The sequence below is a fragment of the Acartia tonsa genome, chromosome 9 (genome assembly GCF_053477335.1).
Source record: "Acartia tonsa isolate MP-2025a chromosome 9, ASM5347733v1, whole genome shotgun sequence".
NCBI lineage: Eukaryota > Metazoa > Arthropoda > Copepoda > Calanoida > Acartiidae > Acartia > Acartia tonsa.
Genome location: NC_137268.1, coordinates 28,324,120 through 28,342,571, shown reverse-complemented (window position 1 = coordinate 28,342,571; position 18,452 = coordinate 28,324,120). Strand labels below are relative to the sequence as shown.

The 18,452-nt window shown below is 31.9% G+C and overlaps 3 protein-coding genes and 1 long non-coding RNA gene across 4 annotated transcripts; 2 read left to right on the top strand and 2 right to left on the bottom strand.

Annotated features, from left to right (window-relative positions):
• Positions 1-454: 454 nt before the first annotated feature.
• LOC145327811 (heparan sulfate 2-O-sulfotransferase 1-like) lies at positions 455-2,215 on the top strand. The gene is made up of 3 exons (XM_080171360.1): positions 455-515; positions 1,372-1,487; positions 1,776-2,215. Exons 1-3 carry the CDS (start codon positions 469-471, stop codon positions 2,015-2,017), a joined length of 405 nt encoding a protein of 134 aa, XP_080027486.1. The 5' UTR covers positions 455-468; the 3' UTR covers positions 2,018-2,215.
• A 3,206-nt stretch (positions 2,216-5,421) lies between these two features.
• LOC145327810 (uncharacterized) lies at positions 5,422-7,660 on the top strand. Its single transcript, XR_013882248.1, has 4 exons — positions 5,422-5,578; positions 6,379-6,435; positions 6,646-6,713; positions 7,018-7,660. It is a non-coding gene; the product is annotated as an uncharacterized LOC145327810 (long non-coding RNA).
• An 892-nt stretch (positions 7,661-8,552) lies between these two features.
• Positions 8,553-12,556, bottom strand: LOC145327809 (uncharacterized). Its single transcript, XM_080171359.1, has 9 exons — positions 12,499-12,556; positions 12,229-12,279; positions 11,429-11,657; positions 10,884-10,938; positions 10,465-10,531; positions 9,978-10,021; positions 9,476-9,563; positions 8,971-9,024; positions 8,553-8,712 (listed from the first exon to the last, which is right to left on the bottom strand). The coding sequence occupies exons 3-9, from the start codon at positions 11,619-11,621 to the stop codon at positions 8,695-8,697; spliced, it is 519 nt and encodes a 172-aa protein (XP_080027485.1). The 5' UTR covers positions 11,622-11,657; positions 12,229-12,279; positions 12,499-12,556; the 3' UTR covers positions 8,553-8,694.
• Positions 12,557-17,717, bottom strand: mrt (martik). The gene is made up of 11 exons (XM_080171358.1): positions 17,622-17,717; positions 17,284-17,313; positions 16,669-16,767; positions 16,400-16,473; positions 15,746-15,891; positions 14,848-14,900; positions 14,452-14,527; positions 14,072-14,188; positions 13,879-13,933; positions 13,243-13,298; positions 12,557-12,724 (listed from the first exon to the last, which is right to left on the bottom strand). Exons 1-11 carry the CDS (start codon positions 17,666-17,668, stop codon positions 12,572-12,574), a joined length of 906 nt encoding a protein of 301 aa, XP_080027484.1. The 5' UTR covers positions 17,669-17,717; the 3' UTR covers positions 12,557-12,571.
• Between the last annotated feature and the right edge of the window lie 735 nt (positions 17,718-18,452).

The window sequence follows — 18,452 nt, the reverse complement described above, 5'->3', positions numbered from 1 at the left end:
TGACAGAAAAACTTCACATTGTAAGTAGCGAAGCTACTCTATAATTCAAAATGCACGTTCGCCTGTCCGCCAATCTTATATGGAAACCCTACACATATTTACAAAGTTGTAAATATAAGAATTATTTATCTAAATAAAACTTTTCTATTCAAAATAGTTTTAAGAAAAAATATTTATTTTTGAAGCTAGAAAAAGTGGCTGACTCAGATTATGACGTAAAAAAAATAACCAATGAGAGGCCAGTATACACTGTAATTGACCAATGGTAAAATTTATAGTGGTATCTCATTGGTTAATTTTTTTTTGCGTCATAATCTGAGCCACTTTTACTAGCCTCTTTTTTTCTGCCTTCTGGTAAAGAATATTTAAGAGACTAAATACTTTTCTGTGGCTACCCGTCATACCCAGCTGCATTGATCTTAGTTGATAAAATTATTATTGTCTTTGAAGTTTGGAGATGTTCAAGAAATGATGACAACATATTTTTGTGGTACTGCTTGGGAATGTGGGGACAGGTAGTTGCTTTACTCGGGAATAGTCCCTTTCGTGGCAACGCCCCTTAAGGGGGCGATTCGTCGTATTTTTAAAATGGCTTTTGATAGTTTATTTTAGGCTAGGTTAGGTTATATTGGGTTAGGTGATCGTCCCAGAGGGTTAGGCAATTGGCCCTGCAGGATTAGAGCCCCCCGTAGGGGCTAGAAATAGGAGAAAAGCTACTGTGAACGTTGCCACGAAAGGGACTATACCCCTTTACTCTTTTGTTTTTACCTATGCCTTTTTATAACAAATCAAATAGTTTTTAGCATTTCAAATAATTTTTGCTTCATCTTCATTTTTACGACCTCAAAGCAAAGGTCTCTAAAAAGTAAAAAGTTAGTTCTGTATGTTTTAGTTCCCTGCTTCTTTGTCCTATTCCTGTTTATTTTATCGGATTTTTCTTTTTTTCGGCTAAAAGCATTAGGAAATAGTTTTTAGCAGTTATAACCAAAGTAGTAAGATGTATGTATGGGTTTCGGCTTTTTCCCTCAATGGGCCTTGTTGAGCACAGAAACCCCCCCTCCCTCTATTTTTGTATTTACTCCTTTGAATTAAGGATTAATTGCAGGGATCTAAAGGGAAAAGATAATGGCGGTTCAATTGTTGTAGACCCCCATTGATAAGAAACAAAAGTAGTTTATAATTAGTGGTAGAAACGTTTGGAAACTAAATGAATTAACCAATCGATATTCAATAAAAGTTCCTAAAGTTGTTGAGCCAACCAATAAAAATGTTAGTTGAAACGTATTGACACTCAACCAATATAAGTCTTCAAAGTTAACAGTTAAATGTCCCCTCCTTACCTTATCTAATGGACACTGTTTTGTATTTCAGAAACTCCCATAGGGCACTGCAACTAGCAAAAAAACACATAGAAGAAGAATATAGTGTTGTCGGGTTGTTAGAGAATCTAAATCATACAATGATCCTATTAGAACATTATATTCCAGGCAAAGAGTAATATTAGATAAAGCTTTACAGGCAGACAGAAAGATAAAGTGTACTGAAGTGTAGACTAATATGAAAAGCGTTACATACTGAAAGAAAGTCATATTTGTAAAAGACACACAAAAGACAAACAAAAAGACAGACTTACAGACATACAGAAGGACAATCAGACTACAAAAATATAGACAGACATACAGATAGACATTCTCGAGTTATATATGCATCTAGAAAGTAGAACAAATAGTTGAATAATAAAAATTTCTATTAAAATATTACTTGAAAATTTTTAGGTTTTTTCAAAGGTGCCTCAGACTATTATTCCACCAAAAAAGTTGAAGAGAATAAAAACTCGCATCCTGAACAAAGTGAAAAAGTTATGCAAAAACTGAAAGAAGAACTAAAAATTGACATAGAACTTTATGATTTTGTTGTTCAAAGATTTAATGCTCAGCTCCAGTATGTTACACAAAATATTAATTTTAATAATTATGTCAATGAAGATGATACAAATGATATTTTATATCAAAACTAGTGGCTGTGCCCCTACCATCTAGGGGAGTAAAATAGCCTCAAACCTTCGAAGCAGTTCTAAGCGTACCTAAAATAGATAACTTAAAAGTTTAAATGGTTAAAGAAATCTTAGTGGACAAACAAAAAGTCTCATTACCTTATATAATAGAATAAGTAATAAAAAAATTACGGAATAAGGTATAACTGTATGACCAACAAGCGAAATAAATTTCAAATAATATTATGGGGGCGATGTTGTGCCCCCTAAAACCTTCACGAATATTTTTTTCCAAATTACTTCAATTGTTGGTTACAATGTAAATTATTCTCATCTGCCAAATTAAAATAGTTAGTTTTATTTTAATTGCATAAATATTATGGTGATTCTTGAATCCTGCATTAAAAATAATACTTTTAGCAATAATTTTCAGATGATTATTTTTAAACTTTTTAATACCTAGCCATTTTAGTTGTATTCTGTTTTAATTTTGTATTGATTTTGTCTATGTATTAATTAAATAAATGTTATTTCTCTAAATTAAATTTGAACCTCGTAAAAGTGTCTGACTATGACGTCAGAAATAATTAACAATTAACCAATGAGAGACCGCTATATATTTTACCATTGGTCAATTACAGTGAATACTGGCTTCTCATTGTTTGATTGTTAATTTTTTCTGACGTCATAGTTCGACACTTTTACGAAGTTCTTAAATTTTGGTAAAAAAACAAGTATGACAACAACCATAAATTAAGTTCAACGCGTATCAAACAGTCAGAAAATAACGAACTTTAACTTGCTGGTAATTATTATAGAGTTTCTACACTTTCTAAATTGTAACATGCAAGAATCATCATCATGCAAAGTCTGAAAACAATAGGAGGATTCTGCTATGCCTGAATTACTTATGACTGGTATTAGTTATCAAAGAAACCACTGGAACTATAATTCCACAGTCTTCAGGGAAGCTACTAATTCTTGCTGTCCGGGTTATGGATTTATTCTGGTAGTAATGTCAACCTCAGCCAAATCCTATCTCCAAAAGTCTTTAAAATTATAAAAGCTTCCAGAGGCTAGAGGCGAAGTCAGCTGCTAAATAGTTAATGATATCATTATGTAATTTTTATTGTAATATATAAATGGAGGGATAGAAATAAGTATTCTACACTAAAGTAATTGGATGAATGTATGTTTGTCTGTGACTTGTATCTTATAATGACACTATTTAATAAATTGATCATTATTTTAATAAGAGAATGTGCGAAGCATCTTAAAAGTTAAATCTTTCCAAACGCTTCTAAGCACTATCTAAGATGTAGAATAATGGGGGTTGAAATCTCTTTTGGGAATTTTGGTGGGAGGTTTGTTTATGTATTGAATCCCTATCATTTTCGCAAAATTTAGGAAGTGGGAAATGGGAAGTTTTCAAAAGAAAAAGTTAAAAAATTGTGTTTTTTTAGGAGCGGGGTCATTTTTTATTGAGGTTGGGGATTTTCTCCACAAAAATAGTTAAAAACTATTCCTGGACCTAAGAGAAGCTTCACTGTAAAGGAAAGCCATATGGGTCTAGCGGATCCTTCTCTTCAGACAAAAAAGCTAACTACGCCCCTAGAGATTACTAGGAGCACTTGAGGAGGAGTTGACCACTAACAATTCTAAATTTTTATTTTAAAAAATGTACCTTCGGTACAAACAGACAGACATCCTGTCACTGTCCTGTTTTTATAATACTGATTCCTGTCCTGTATACCACCAGTACACATATGATCTACACATGACCAAATAAAGAATGATAACAGGGCACAGAGATCTAAAGGGATAAGACAATTGTTGATAATTTTATGTGCATCCCCAATGATGATACACAAACTTACCCCTGCTGTAGTTTACAATTAGTGGCAGAAACGTTTGGACACTCAACTAAATGAACCAACTAATCGATATTCAACAGAAGTCCCCAAGATTGTTAAACCAACTTATAAGAAAACGTCAATATAACGCTTAGGGGACTAGTGTAGTAAACAACACAATGTCCCCTCTTCCCTGTGGTATACTAACTCTATATGTCATTACGCCCATCTTCCTTATTAAAACAACATCTAGGGTTTTAAAACCGTTGGGCCTACATAATCACAATTAAATATGAACATTATTGTAAGAGAAATAGTGAGCTAAAAATACTGTAGCACAATTTTATATTGAAACAATGTTGTTTTGTATTAGATGAACTACAAACTTTAAAATAAAATGTTGCTTATCTTATTTTATCTAATAATAGCTACTGTCAATATTGATACCCGGAAGTGCAATATTTAGGAGTGGGGGGGGGGGGGGGATAATGAAAACCACTGATTTTTTTATGGTAGTAAATTACCACATTTTGTGTATATCAAAATTATTTCTAAGGCCTTTGTATCATGGCACGAAGCGCCCAAAAAAATTGGATTTATAAGAGTTAAGGGGAGCTCTGGGTAGGATAATTCACACAACAAATCTTTTTTTTTGGGGGGGGGGGGAATCTAATATATAATAAATATTAAAATATTAGGGCATTAATCATCTCTTTACCTATTTTAACTACCCTCTCCCCCTCCCTTGGAAGTCAAAGACATGCATGGTCGTAACAAAATGAATTTCTGATAGCTGAAAGCATCTAAGTAAATTACTCGTTGCTGAAAGTCAGTTGGATAAATAGTATCTGCAGCTTTCATGTAAAAATTTTAGCCAACAGATATTAAAACATGGTGATAAAACTTTGGGTACCAATATAATTTACAGCTGAATGACACCACCCTATCTCCTAAAATCTTAATGTTAATTTGCTGTTTTAGAATATTATAAAATTTTGTAACACCACATGTATGAAATGAATATATAAATATTTGATTAACCAAGAATGTGTTTAATTGTTTATTTGTGCTTCTTAGATAAACATATTAAACACACATTGTTTTAATATGAAGGTAAATATTATTAATTCATTTGAAAACTCTATAAATTTTACAGACATTTTTATTACTCCAATTTTACATGTCTTGATTCTTATATTCTATACAAATCTTTACTAAACTTAGACATATATCTTTAATAGCAGACGATAAACCACATTTTCTCCAAATGTACCACACTGCATTACAGACCAAAGGACGGACAAAGTGATATATAGAATACGGATTCTTTGATAGTATTTTATCTTGAATAACGACCGAGAAATTATTATGACTTTTACCGGCGTATCCTATTCGTTTGTTAGTTTATTACTTTGGTTTAGGTTATATTGGGTACTGGTAAGTCTAGTAGTGGTTGGGCTCCCCACAGTATAGTTAGAAAAAGCAAAAAATAACCCAATTTATTTTAAGAATAAAGTGGAGGTTAACGGGGGGGGGGGGGGGCTGGTATTAGTAATAAACAGTAATAGTGTTAAACCGTTTGTTGCATTTTATTTGTAAATTATAATCAACTTTCTGTAACTTTTACAGATAACAAAAGTTAATATGATATTTTTATTTTAGTTTGATCTGACGGTTCTTTTCTGTACTTTGTTAATCATACAGACAGTCTTTTCAAGACCTGTTCCTGAGCGTAGGATTTTCAGAAATATAATTTTTAATTTTTGAATCATCTTCCAGCTTACTAAGTGAATGAATGACCTATCCATATTCCATCTTATATTGGTTTGTAAATATTTTTTCTTCAGTAAACAGATCCTGACATTTTCGAAGTTTTTAATTTTTTTTAGCCTTTTATCATTCTTCTTTTCTAATGCCTTTTCAATGCATCTCTATAAGTATTCGCTTTTTTCTATGACTCACTGAAATGTTGCATAACGATAAAGTAAATGATAAACGATAAAGTAACGATAAGAGTAAATGCTATAAGAGTGCCCTTAGCGACAAAGCTATTGGAGTATATTAGTGTATATGGAGACAGCGCAAAATGGCTCCAAAAATGACGTCATACAATAAAGTTTTCCAATGAGAGGCCAGTATATATTGTAATTGACCAATGGTAAAATATATATACTCGCCTCTCATTGGTTATTTTATCGTATGACGTCATTTTTTGGTGCAAATTTTGCGCTGTCTCGTGTATATGTTAAATAACAACCTTTTTCATTTCTTTGTTGGCCAATATCTAATATTCTCTTTATAATAGTTACTTTAAAAATTTACTATTTTGTACTTTTATACACTCAAACATTTTATTTCCTTCAATTTTTGACATATTTTTACTCAATTCAAGTAAAATGATATAAAGTGTATATACGTCTGTACGCATCTATAGCCATTTTCGGTCTGGTTTCATTCCTGATTTGGTCTCTTTTAAGTTTTAACTAATGTACCACTAAAGACAAAGGTATTTCTAAAAATTTGTATCATCAGCAATTGATCCATCAATTATTTTGGGTGGAGTTCTAGCTGCATCTATGCTTGCTAAAGGTAAAAACAATTACAACAGGTTTATAGTAGCTTTCCTTATAGTCTTTAATGTGGAGATTTTATAAATCAAAAGTATCTCATTACGTCGAGTCAATATTAGATATCTGAAGTACTTATATTTCAGGGAAAATTTTATAAACTAATTACATTGGATAAAACTACAAAAAGAAACCAAAGTTTTTATATTTTTCAACTTGATGATTTCTTTAGGTTACATGTATGGATCTTTGGTTGCACATGCCAGTGAAAAATGGAAACATGATTACAAACATTTACAGGTTGGATAACAGTTCTTTATCAATGGATTTATTAATACTTGAATCTTACACCAGATTATCATTTACTCTAATAAAGTGAAACTAGTAGCTGGCTATAATAACGATAACCCCCATCCTCCTTCTTTACCTATCCCTTCTTCTCCTACTGGATGAACGAACTGATCAATAAATAATGTCTATGTTAGCAACCTAAATTAATGACAATTTTTCCCCTGTCTAAATTATTCACGTATGTTCATATCAATTTTTTATCGCATCGTAATATCTAATGTAATATTGAATATTTAAACAACTTTGTTTTTAGTACTACCCCGTGATGAAGCACTACGCCCCCAGCTACCAGACCCCCGCCACCCCTGTGTACTACTACACCCCCACGCCCCCTCACATGCAGAATAACTACGAGTATAAACCTTACACCAACAACTATGCCTCCCATTATAGCTCTCCGCTCTATAGATACTAGATGTTCTTGTTACACAGCTACTCTTTAACTTTTAAACAGAGTTTTAATGCATAATACAATATAAAAGTTTGGAGACTAATATATCACAGTGCGTTTAAAGGTGCTTTGACTTTAGTGTCAGAACATAAATTGGGACATAGTGCATTTCATTACCCTAGGTTAGGTAATTTGATTTGACTTTTCAATAAAATCTAAAATGCAGCCGTTTTTGAGAAAATTAGATTTGAAAAATTTCAAGTTCAATTTTCATCCACTAGGAGTTACCGCATAATCATGACAAGAAAAGCAAAGATTATTTATCTAAAATTTTGAACAAGTTTGCTTTTATAAAGTTCTTCATAAAACCACTCCTTAAGTGAGTTGATTCATGGCCATTTTTATCAGTTGCTTTGCTAAGGTCAAGGAAATTGAGCCTTAAATAAATCATATATAGAGAGGTTTTAAGACAGACTTTATAAAACCAAAGTTGTTCAAAATTTTAAATAAATAATATTTGCTTTTCTTGTCATGATTATGCGGTAACTCCTAGTGGATGAAATTTGAACTTGAAATTTTCAAATCTAATTTTCTCAAAAACGGCTGCATTTTAGATTTTGTTTAAAAGTAAAATGAAGTTACCACATTTAGGTTCTGACAAAAAAGTCAAAGCACCTTCATACGCACTGTGATATAGATTGGAACCTACAAAATTCAATAAAAGTATCCAAAGTTTTCGATCAACGAATAAAACGTTAAAAATTAAAAATATTTGGATAACAGTTTAATTTATAGTCCAATACTCCAATTATCCATCACTTACTTGGGGTATAGTCCTTTTCACGACATCCCTCCATAAGGAGCGATTATTCGTATTTTTAAAATGGCTTTTTATAGGTTATTTTAGGTTAGGTTAGGTTATATTGTGTTAGGTGATTGCCCCACAGGGTTAGGTAATTGGCCCTGCAGGGTTAGAGCCCCCCGCAGGGGCTAGAAATAGGGGAAAAGCTACTGTGAAAAATACGAAGAATCGCTCCTTATGGAGGGATGTCGTGAAAAGGACTATACCCCTTACTTGAAATAAAGTAAAACATAAAACTATTTTTTATTTTTTTACAAAACCTTGCTGTTAACTAAGCAGTACAACGATTAAATCAAATTAAATCTTGAAAATATGATTTTGAATTTTTTTATTTTTAAAATTTAATTATTGAAGTTTAAATAATCATGTTTTTAAATTGTATGGGAATTAGACTTTTTTATTCTTTTCATAATAGGACATTCCTGAAGCAAAGGTATCTTTTTCTTTTATAACTATGATTTTTATATCATAAACTAACAACTAAAATATAATTTTTTTGTTTATTTTGTTATTTTTATAATGTAAGAAATAAATATTAGACAAACTATTATTTTTTATTAAATGCTTTGTTAAAGTCAAACACGTATAATTTGTTAAATTTATCAAATTAAAGTTAATATATAATTATGTTCATTTTTTAAATTGAAACTATCCATTTTGAAAATATTATTTCTTGTTTAATCTGAATCATCGGTCTAAAAAAAGTTTTTTTTTATAGAAAAAGAAAATTCTACATAATTGCTTTATATTTAAAATAAACAACTTTATATAATTCAAAAAATACGATTTCTCATTGGAGGGTGGAGATTCCTTACCCGAAAATAATTTTAAATCTATGAGAAGCTTCAATGTAAAGGTGAAAATACCGGTCCAGTGGTTAGCGAGATCTTTTGGTACACACATCACAGACACACAAAAGACATCCTGATACTTTCACATAAGGATTATAATACCTCTTCTTCAGAAGTAAATGAATCAACAGAATCAGAATCTTCTTGTCTTGAAGCCTTGAAAAAAAAACTATCATATCGAAGTCAAAAGTAAAGTGTGCTTTTATTAGTAGCGAAGCTACTCTGTGAAACGCATGTCTTAAACGTTATTGGTAACGCGAGATTTTCTCAGCTCCAATCAAGATCAAGATATTCACCTACGGCGGTTGCACAGCTTTAATCCTTTACAACTAATTTCCACAGATCATTGGTGTTTGTGGTTCGGTTTACTAAATTTTTGTTTATAACAGTTCAAATATTCCTCAATTTCAGATTTTTAAAGTGTGTATAGATGAAAGAACAAGCAGCTATTTTTGTCTGATTTTCAAATTTTAATGGTAAATAATGTCAAAATTTAATTTTATAGCCTTCTATGGGATTTTAGAACCTGTAAGAGAAAGGACAAGAAGAAAATAAACCGTAGAATTTACGGCCTAAATACCTTTATTATTGCAATTCAAAAGTATACCTGTGTTTTGCCACCCATCCTCTCCCTTCTCCGTGATAAATTTGCCATTAAAGCACTCATTAGATCACCCCCTCCCCCTGAACTAGAACTAAAAAGACAATTACAAATACAAAAAGAACAGCAAAAAAGTAATGATTTTGAAAAATAACAAATATATATGTTATAAATAAAACTAGCATATGCTCTCTATAATTTAAAAGTTAAGATTTTATACATTTTAAACCCAGAGCTTTTAGGGTCAGTCCGTCCGTCCATGACGGTAGCTCTTAACTTAGGCATATAAAAATCGCCCTATAATATTCCAAATTTGCATGATGATATCTGTAACTGTTAGGTATAATTTAAATGGCCTAGCAACTCCATAGTTATTAACAGAAGGTATGTATTTTCATTTTAAACCTAATATTTTTTTAAATAACACTATAATACCCTAAATTTTATTAATTTCTTAAGTATCACACTGTTAGACTGATATATTAATACAATTATTATATAGATTTACCTTATAGGTTTAGGAGCTGGGGTATCTTCTTCTTTTCTCTTTTCCTTTAAACAATAAAAATTTTATATAGGATATTTCTTTGTATATTTATGACAGAGGCTAAAAATTCCAAGGAAAATTAACAATTTTGATTGCAAGACCTTTTACAGCAGATCTTACATCCAACTGTTTCCAAAAATATCACGCGTCTGACATCACATCAATGAACATAATGTATACGACTTTATTTATGAAGCAGTGAAATGACATAATAGTCCCCCAATTAACCCCCACCCCTTTATTTTAAAAAAGAGTTGGGGGAAGAGAGAGGTTTTTTTTGTGGTCAGGTTATATTAGGTATAGTGTAGGCCTGCCCTGCAAGTTAAATATCACTCGCAGATATTGTGCATAAGGAACTAATCCCTCCTCCTTATTTTAGCAAAGTAGGGGTTCAGTGATTGCTATATAGTGAAAGCATCTGAAATTAATTTAACCCCAAAAAACTTACTTTGTGTGATTTTAGACCCGCATTCATAGAACCTCCAGCCGCTCTAATAGCATCCATCAAACTTGCTCTAAAAATAATAAAGAACTTCTGATATTTATCAGGCAATTCTATGACGACAATATGATAGACATGAATACTTTTTTCCAGGGATCTTAAGGAATGGTGCATCGGACGATTATTATTACCCCCAATTACTATAAACAAAATTATAATTCTTGGTAAAAAGGTTTAAACACAGATACTTTTTAAATTTCTATCATAACACCAACAAATGACATAACGTGTTTCAAAATTTAGTTCTTTAGTAAAATTTACTGTTAAATTCCATCCCTGAGATTACTTTTAAAACTAATGAAATTATAATTATACTTTGAGAAAATGCTCATATGTAGATTTAACAAGGATAAAGAAGTGCAAACCTAGAGTCAACTGCTGGTGGGGGAGGAGCCTGTTTAGGGGCTGCTTTTCCTCCATCTAAAAATAAATCTTGTTTTATTGGCTGTAGAAAAATGGCAGTTTTCCTCAAAGTGCCTAGTTGACCACAGAAACCCTCAAGTTCAGTTATTTTATATTGGATTAGGACCGCAGAATAGGTATATTATACATACATTAGTTATAGTTGATGCTGTGAGTATTGGTGCAAAAAATATGACGTAACAAAAAAAATTAGCCAATGAGAGGCCACTATAAATTTTACCATTGGTCAATAACGGCCTCTCATTGGCTAATTTTTTTTGTTACGTCATATTTTTTGCACCAATACTCACAGCATCGTTATAGTTATTACTAGCGGCTACACCACTAGAGGCCTCTTGGTGCCTTATAAGGATAGGGGGGTGTTATTTTTTGTCTCTCAAAATTACCTTTAATAAATATTATTGTAAAGAAGAGCCATATCGGTTTAACAGTAGCTAGTTCCTTCGCCACACAAACACACAAACAGATACTTTTATATAAGGATAACCTGTAGTATCCACTGAGGGTGGGGCTGGGGGAGGGGCGGGCGGTGCAACTGGGGGCGGGGGAGGGGGTGGTGCAATTGATGTAGGTGGAGGTTGGGGTGCTGTAGGGGGCGGGACAATGGGCGGAGCATTTAGTTGTGTTGGGACTTTAGGTGTCGGATTTGTTTGTGGTGGGGCACTGGTCGTGGTAATCATTTGAGGTGGATCAGATGTTGCTTTAACAGCTGTTATCTAAATTATTTATGAAGGAATCGTTATTTCTCATCGTATCATTCCGCGGATATTAAAATGAAAAATTATAAGACAAGCTGAGTGAGAAAAATGCTTTGGCTTAGAAAAAGGTGCAACTCTTTTTTATTAATAATGCACAATTAGGACATTAAACCAAAAGTGAAAAAGTTTAAATGTCGCCCATCTTTACTTCTCAAAAAGTTTTAATTTTCCCAAATACAGCCTCAATTCGAAGTATTAGTTCATTACAAAAACTGGAATCTAAATTGATATTTTTAACTTAAACAAGCGGCTTCGCCCCTAGCCTCTAAGGGCTTGCTTAAGTGTGCGGTGGGGGTTCCCACATCCCCTTTTTTTTTTTTTTTTGGGCGGTGGGGGTGTCCAAAACCTCAAGAATATATCTTATAAACACTTCAGGACCAATAGGTATTTTCTCTGAAGAGTTGAACCCAATCAATTCATCGGTTAATGAGATTTTAAGCTTCAGACAGTCAGACAAATATACATCGTTCTACATTGTATTAAAGATATTATTAACTAAAATGTATATTTTATATTTTAAAATTTTTACCTTAGTTTCAGAACTATTTGCTTGACTTTCAGATTTATTGTTAGACTTTTCCTATTCAAATATTTATCAAAACAAACAAGAACGTCCAAATTTTTGGTATGGGATAGAAAATAATAATGGGGAGGGTAATTCACTTTTAGGGGGGGGGGGGTTAAATCCCCTTTTCCCAAACCCACTTTGACTTAACTGAAAAAATATCATAATAAAGGATTTTTTGATTAAAAAATAATTTGTTTGCTCTCCTTCTTTAGATTAAAGTTTGTTGGTTACCTTATTTTTCTTATAGGACCTAAAAAGTTGGAATATTCATTTAAACTTAAATACATCAAGAGTTAAATGTTCTTTATTTTGCGTTAAGTTGAAAAAAAAATGATTTGTTAAGAAAAAGTGTACTATGAAGTTTAATGAATACCCTCCTTTTAGTCTTTTTAGGGGCAGTATCCATAAAAGGAGGATCTTGACTAAAACTGATGTCAGAAAAGCCGCCACTTAGCTCCTACAACATATAAAAATTCAATAGGAAATTTTTTTGGTACTTCATATAGTCAGGGATCGTAATAAGCCAATTACGATAAGCAAAATTACCCCTATAGTAGATCAAATTATTTTCGGAAAAATTCAATCAAGATTTAATTTAAGTTTGTTTGTTTTTTGACAAACAAATGGGTAAGCAAAATTTACAGTACAACATACACCCTCTCCTCTTCTCCCTCCCTGAATACATTTTTTAAAATTTTAGAAAAATCAATTTTGTATAATTTGTATACTAAGTACAACTACATTAAAATTAGGATATTCCGTGGGGTCATCTCGAAAAACACCAGTCCCCGAAACGCGTTTTCTGAAATAGGTATTTTCTGGGATGGTCATTTTATGAGTATAGCTATTTCATACTTACAACCACTTCTGCAGGCCATTTTTAAAAATAGGTAGCTAGTAAAAATTCTAAATGTGCGTTTTTGAGATCAGCATTTTTTCAGATAGGCGTTTTTTGAGTATAGTCTTTCTGTTTACCTGGACAATATTTGGTAGTTCCAGGTTATCCGGGAGCTCCAGAGTAGGCAGGTCACCTGGAATTTCAACAATTAAATATCAAGTATTAAAACAATGACGTCCAGGGGGAGTGGGAGATAAAGTGGCGTTTCCTCCCCTTCCCCCAACCCCCAAAATCAAAATTCTATCCTCAGTTAGGGTGTGTCCCCCCCCCCCCACAAAAAAAGAGAAGAAAATATATAAATAAAAGCTTGGACATTCTTGTTTTAAAGGATATATTCCTCTATATTCGGCTTCCGTGTTCAACCAAAAGCATGTCCATTTTATAACTTTATTCATTGTTTATTTTAGTTACATATTTAATGATAATTTGGTGTTGATGAGCTGGAAATTAACGTTTATAGGATAATTATATCATATAAAAATATGACCCAAAAGCAAAAAAAAGATTTATATTGAACATAACTTTCTGGTAATGATTATAGAGTGGATACGCATTATCTAACTGTTACAGGAATCACCATGACAAGTTTGAAATTGATAGGACAATTCTAGTATTCATAAATTAACAATAAGAGCTATCTATTACGAACGAACGGACAGACCAATCCTAAAACTTAATGTATAACAGCATTGCTTTAAAATTTATATATTTACCCAAATCAGGATTGTAGAAGAGCTCCTCCCTGCCATCAATCTTATCTTCATCTCCCTGAAATTTATTATCCATGATCTTGTGCATGTTATGGACTTTTACATTCTTGTACTTAAAAATAAATCATGATTTTCTATATTAAAATCACGAAACCTTTACCTTTAAATTTTACTTATTATCATTATATATATCAACCTGTTCATCTTCATTGTCAGAGCTTTCAGAATTATCTTCGGAAGAATCATCAAACATTTCTTCATTTACAGTTTCATTCTTATCATTCTCCATATTGTTGTCATTAGTAACTTCAGACTGAAAATATGAATTATTACAAATATTGGAGACTATGTTTGATAGATGGATAGATTCCTTTATATTTTAATGCAACCATTACCATTAATGTAAGTTACGATATTGGAAATCATTGTTAAAATTTCATAAGCCTATCTTATAAGTAAACTTGTCATGAGAATCAACACAAAAATCATAAGTTTATCTTGAATAACAGCCAAAAAAATCAGTTTCCAAGCGTGGTCTTAGGGTTATAGAGTAGCTTTGCTACTATTAATACAAACCTTTTCATTGTAAATATCTGTTTCAGGATACTTGATAAGTTGGTCTGTTCCAAATACCAACAGATTTGAACAAAACTTAAATTATATTTAGTTTAAATGATTATCAATAATTAAGGTCATGTTTTAAATAATTAAAAATATCTTTTTATAAAAAGAATTGTTAAGATTTGTTTGGATTTAATATTGAAAGATTCACTTTTTATTAATTTTTATCCTTATTTGTCCGTAACATCTCGCTAACCACTGAACCGAAATGAATACCTTTCCAAGGGTCCAAGAATGTCTATATGGTGTAGATTCAAGTCTAGGGGAGGGTTATAGCATCCCTCCCCTATTCCTTCCAATACCTTAGAGGTTAGGGGTGCAGTCGCTAGTTAATTTTAAAAAAATACTAATCTTTTTTCTTTAATCTGTTGTGTGGGAGAGTTCTTCCTTGCATTTGATTGTCCCTGGTGAGTAATAGTTATTTCTCGTATCGTATTATAAACGGCTTTCCGCGGATATAGAATGTACAATTATAAGATGAAAACTAGTTTTTTTAGCCCCGAGGTGTCGAAGGCACCGGCTAAAAAAACTGGTTTTAATCTTATTATTGTACATTTCTATATTCGTAGAAAACTGGATATAATACGATGCTAGACATAGTTTTTTTCGTATGGATGGGAACCGGTTCCTATCCACCGGATTCGAATGAATACGAGAAAAAGTTTTAAAAATCATGCTAAAACCCATAGCAAAAGCCAAAGCCGCGCGGCTAAAGGTCTATGCGGCTGTCGACCCGCTGATAAACCATAATAAAAACTAAAAAATTATTAAAAATTAAATATTTTTAATTTAATGCGTAGTACTGCAGTATGCATGTACCCAGTATGGTGTTTGTCGGGGCCAACAAAACACGATGCGAAAAAAAAACAATTCAAAGTTTTCAAATCTTAACAATTATCATTAGAAACCATGGATCTAAAGGGATAAGCCAATGACCGATGAATTGATGTACGTACATTCCCATTGATGATACACAAAATCACCCCTTCTGTAGATTAGAATTAGTGGTTGAAGAGTTAGGACGCTCAACTTAATGAATCAACCAATCTAAATTCACTAAAGACCCCAAAGTTGTAAATCAAACAAAAAGAAAACGTTACTATAAAACTTTGGGGACTAGTGTAATAAACAGTTCATTGTCCCCTCTCTCTCTCTCTGATTACAAACACTTATCTGACAAAATAAGGCAGACACACTTCTGAGCTTTCAAAACACATTTTTGTGCTAAAAAATTAAAAATGAACTCTACCTTTTTAGAAATAATTCTATTAGGAGAAGATAAGTTTCTTGAATGAACATCATTGGAAGACAGGACACTTTTTGAAAGTTTGGATTGATAGTTGAAGGCTTCCTTGAATGTTTTCTCGTACAGATGTGCTTTTCTACCAGGGTACTGTCAGTTCAGTATACAAATTTATTTTAACTTAAACTTTTCAATCCGTGAGACAATTAAAATAGTTATTTTACCTCACAAAATTCTACAAAAAGTTTATTTCTATTTCTTTTGTAGGTAGTTATCATTGTATATTAAAAAAATATTTTTAAATTTACATTTTAAACGTTTCCTAGATTAAATTCTTCTTTTTTACATTTTAAACCATTTCAAAATGCTTTATTTCATTTATTGTTTGTTTTTATGTATTACTCAATAATTGTTGATGCTTATTTTTGGTATTTACCCTTAAAGTAACCATTGAGCACATAAAACCCAACACCCTCATTTTTAGAATGAATTAAAAATAGGGAATGATTGATATTTTATCAATATGCCGAACCCCTGTGTGGCTACTTAGTACCCTATGGAACCTAACCTTACCTAGCCTAAGTTAAGGTAAGAAATTTGAATGTTTTTGAACCCTTAAATAGGAGATTTTAATCTAACTTTATTTAAAAATAAATTCCTTAGAAGCACATTTAATGGTCGTAGCACTTTTCATTGTAGAAATCTTATCCAGATTTTCATGGATTTTTTCTAACCTAAAACAAATATTTATTTATTTGTTTGTAAACAATCTTCTAATCGGGAGAGAGAAGACATTGGGCTATTTATTAGACTAGTCCCCAAAGTTATATAATAACTTTTTCTTAGACGTTGAAGTTTCTCTACTGTTAAACTGGGTAACGTTCGTCCGTCGTGTTCCGCCGCTCGCACTCTGCACACCAGATATATACCTTTGTTCCAAAGATGACATAACGTCTGAAAATTGTTGGGTTCTTGAGTTCATTTTTGTAAACATTTCCTGGGCAGTTTGTTCTATCAGTTCAAGACTCCTAAATAAATGCGTGCATCATTAAAAGGTAAACTATTTTTAACCTCCTTTGTATGACGAAATAATATAAAGAAGACAAACTTGCTTGGGACAATTTGTAATGTCTTTATAATTGTAAACCAAAATTCATACTTTGTTTGTGGGTTAACCCTTAAAATTAGATTATCTATATTCGATAATATTGTATTGTTTTAGGCTTAGCAAGCGCCCTAAACAAAAAAGCCTAAATCCATAGAAGTTAGAATTAAATATAAAGCTTCGATAATACAATCCATAAAGAACTAAAAAGCATATAAACAGGAATGGATATATTAACATGAGAAATTTTATCTTCAATTTAGGTTGCTAATATTGACCTCATTTATTGGTCGGTTCATTCATCCAGTAGGAGGGGAGTGGGTGAGATAAATGGATGGTGGGTAATTTTATTTTAGCCAGCTGCGAACATCTCTTTATTACAATACATGGATATCTAGTGCAACATCCAAGTAATAATATATTGATTGTTACAACATACCTTAAACTTTGTTGTAGAATTTCCTCCTTCCTAAAATTAATTAAATTATTAGAACAGATTTGACAAAAAATTAAATCAACTAAGTCTGAGAAAGTATTTTCAAGTTTCGCTTTAAACCCGATAAATATCCGCTGGAATAGAACCGGTTAAATGGCTATTATAAAATTAGAAAGACACACAATTTCTGAAAGGGAGGGGAGAGAAAGGGCGTCCAAAAGGACGACCAAGCTTTTTAAATTTTTTCGGGGGAGGGGGAAAATCACCCCTTTACTCACCCCCTCTTGGACGTCCTTTGGGGGAGAGGATGGTTTCTTAAATTGTATTATTAGAATATTTACCTCAAATTTTGATTTATCAATGATATATTATTTACTTTTTGGTCCATTTTAAAATAATTAGTTTGATGTGGCTAAATAAACATTTAATCTGAAACTTACCATAAACTTACTATAAACTCACACAGTTTAATAAGAGCAATAGATCATAACTGTAAGCATAAAGGTATGACTATGTATTTTTTCCTTTACATATAGATTATAGATACACTAATCGATGTAGAATATACGTGAATATCATGACAGGGAAAAAATTGAAGTCAATTTAGCTTGCTAACATGGAACTCATTTATTGGTCAATTCATTCATCCAGTAGGAGGGAAAGGGATGGTGAAAGAAAGGAATCGTTTTTTTAGCTCGCTGCAAGTTTCACTTTATTAGAAAAAATGAAAATCTGGTGTAGATCCGAGCAATAATCTATCCTTTGAAACTCATAAACATACATATACGATTTCTTTTACTGTTCATATTAAAATCACGAAACCTCTAGAGAAAATAAGCATTTGTGTCTTTTGAAGAATGAACGGCAGATTTACGGACTAAGCATTGTACTGGATGCTCATTGGTAGAGAGAATCTTTACAAAAAATTTCATCAGTCTATCTCAAATACCAGCCGAATAAAATAAAAACTTGTCTGGACTGATGGATAGACAGACAGACAAAGTGAACTAAAGAGTAACTTCGCTTCTAAAAAGAAATTATAAAGCAAGGATTTGTTATATTATTAGTAAAAGTGTAAAAAAAAACTGATAAAAATAATAACTAATGTAAAAAAGTAACTAGTGTCAAATTGTTTAACAAGTTGTATAGATTTTGTGGGAGTTATTATATAG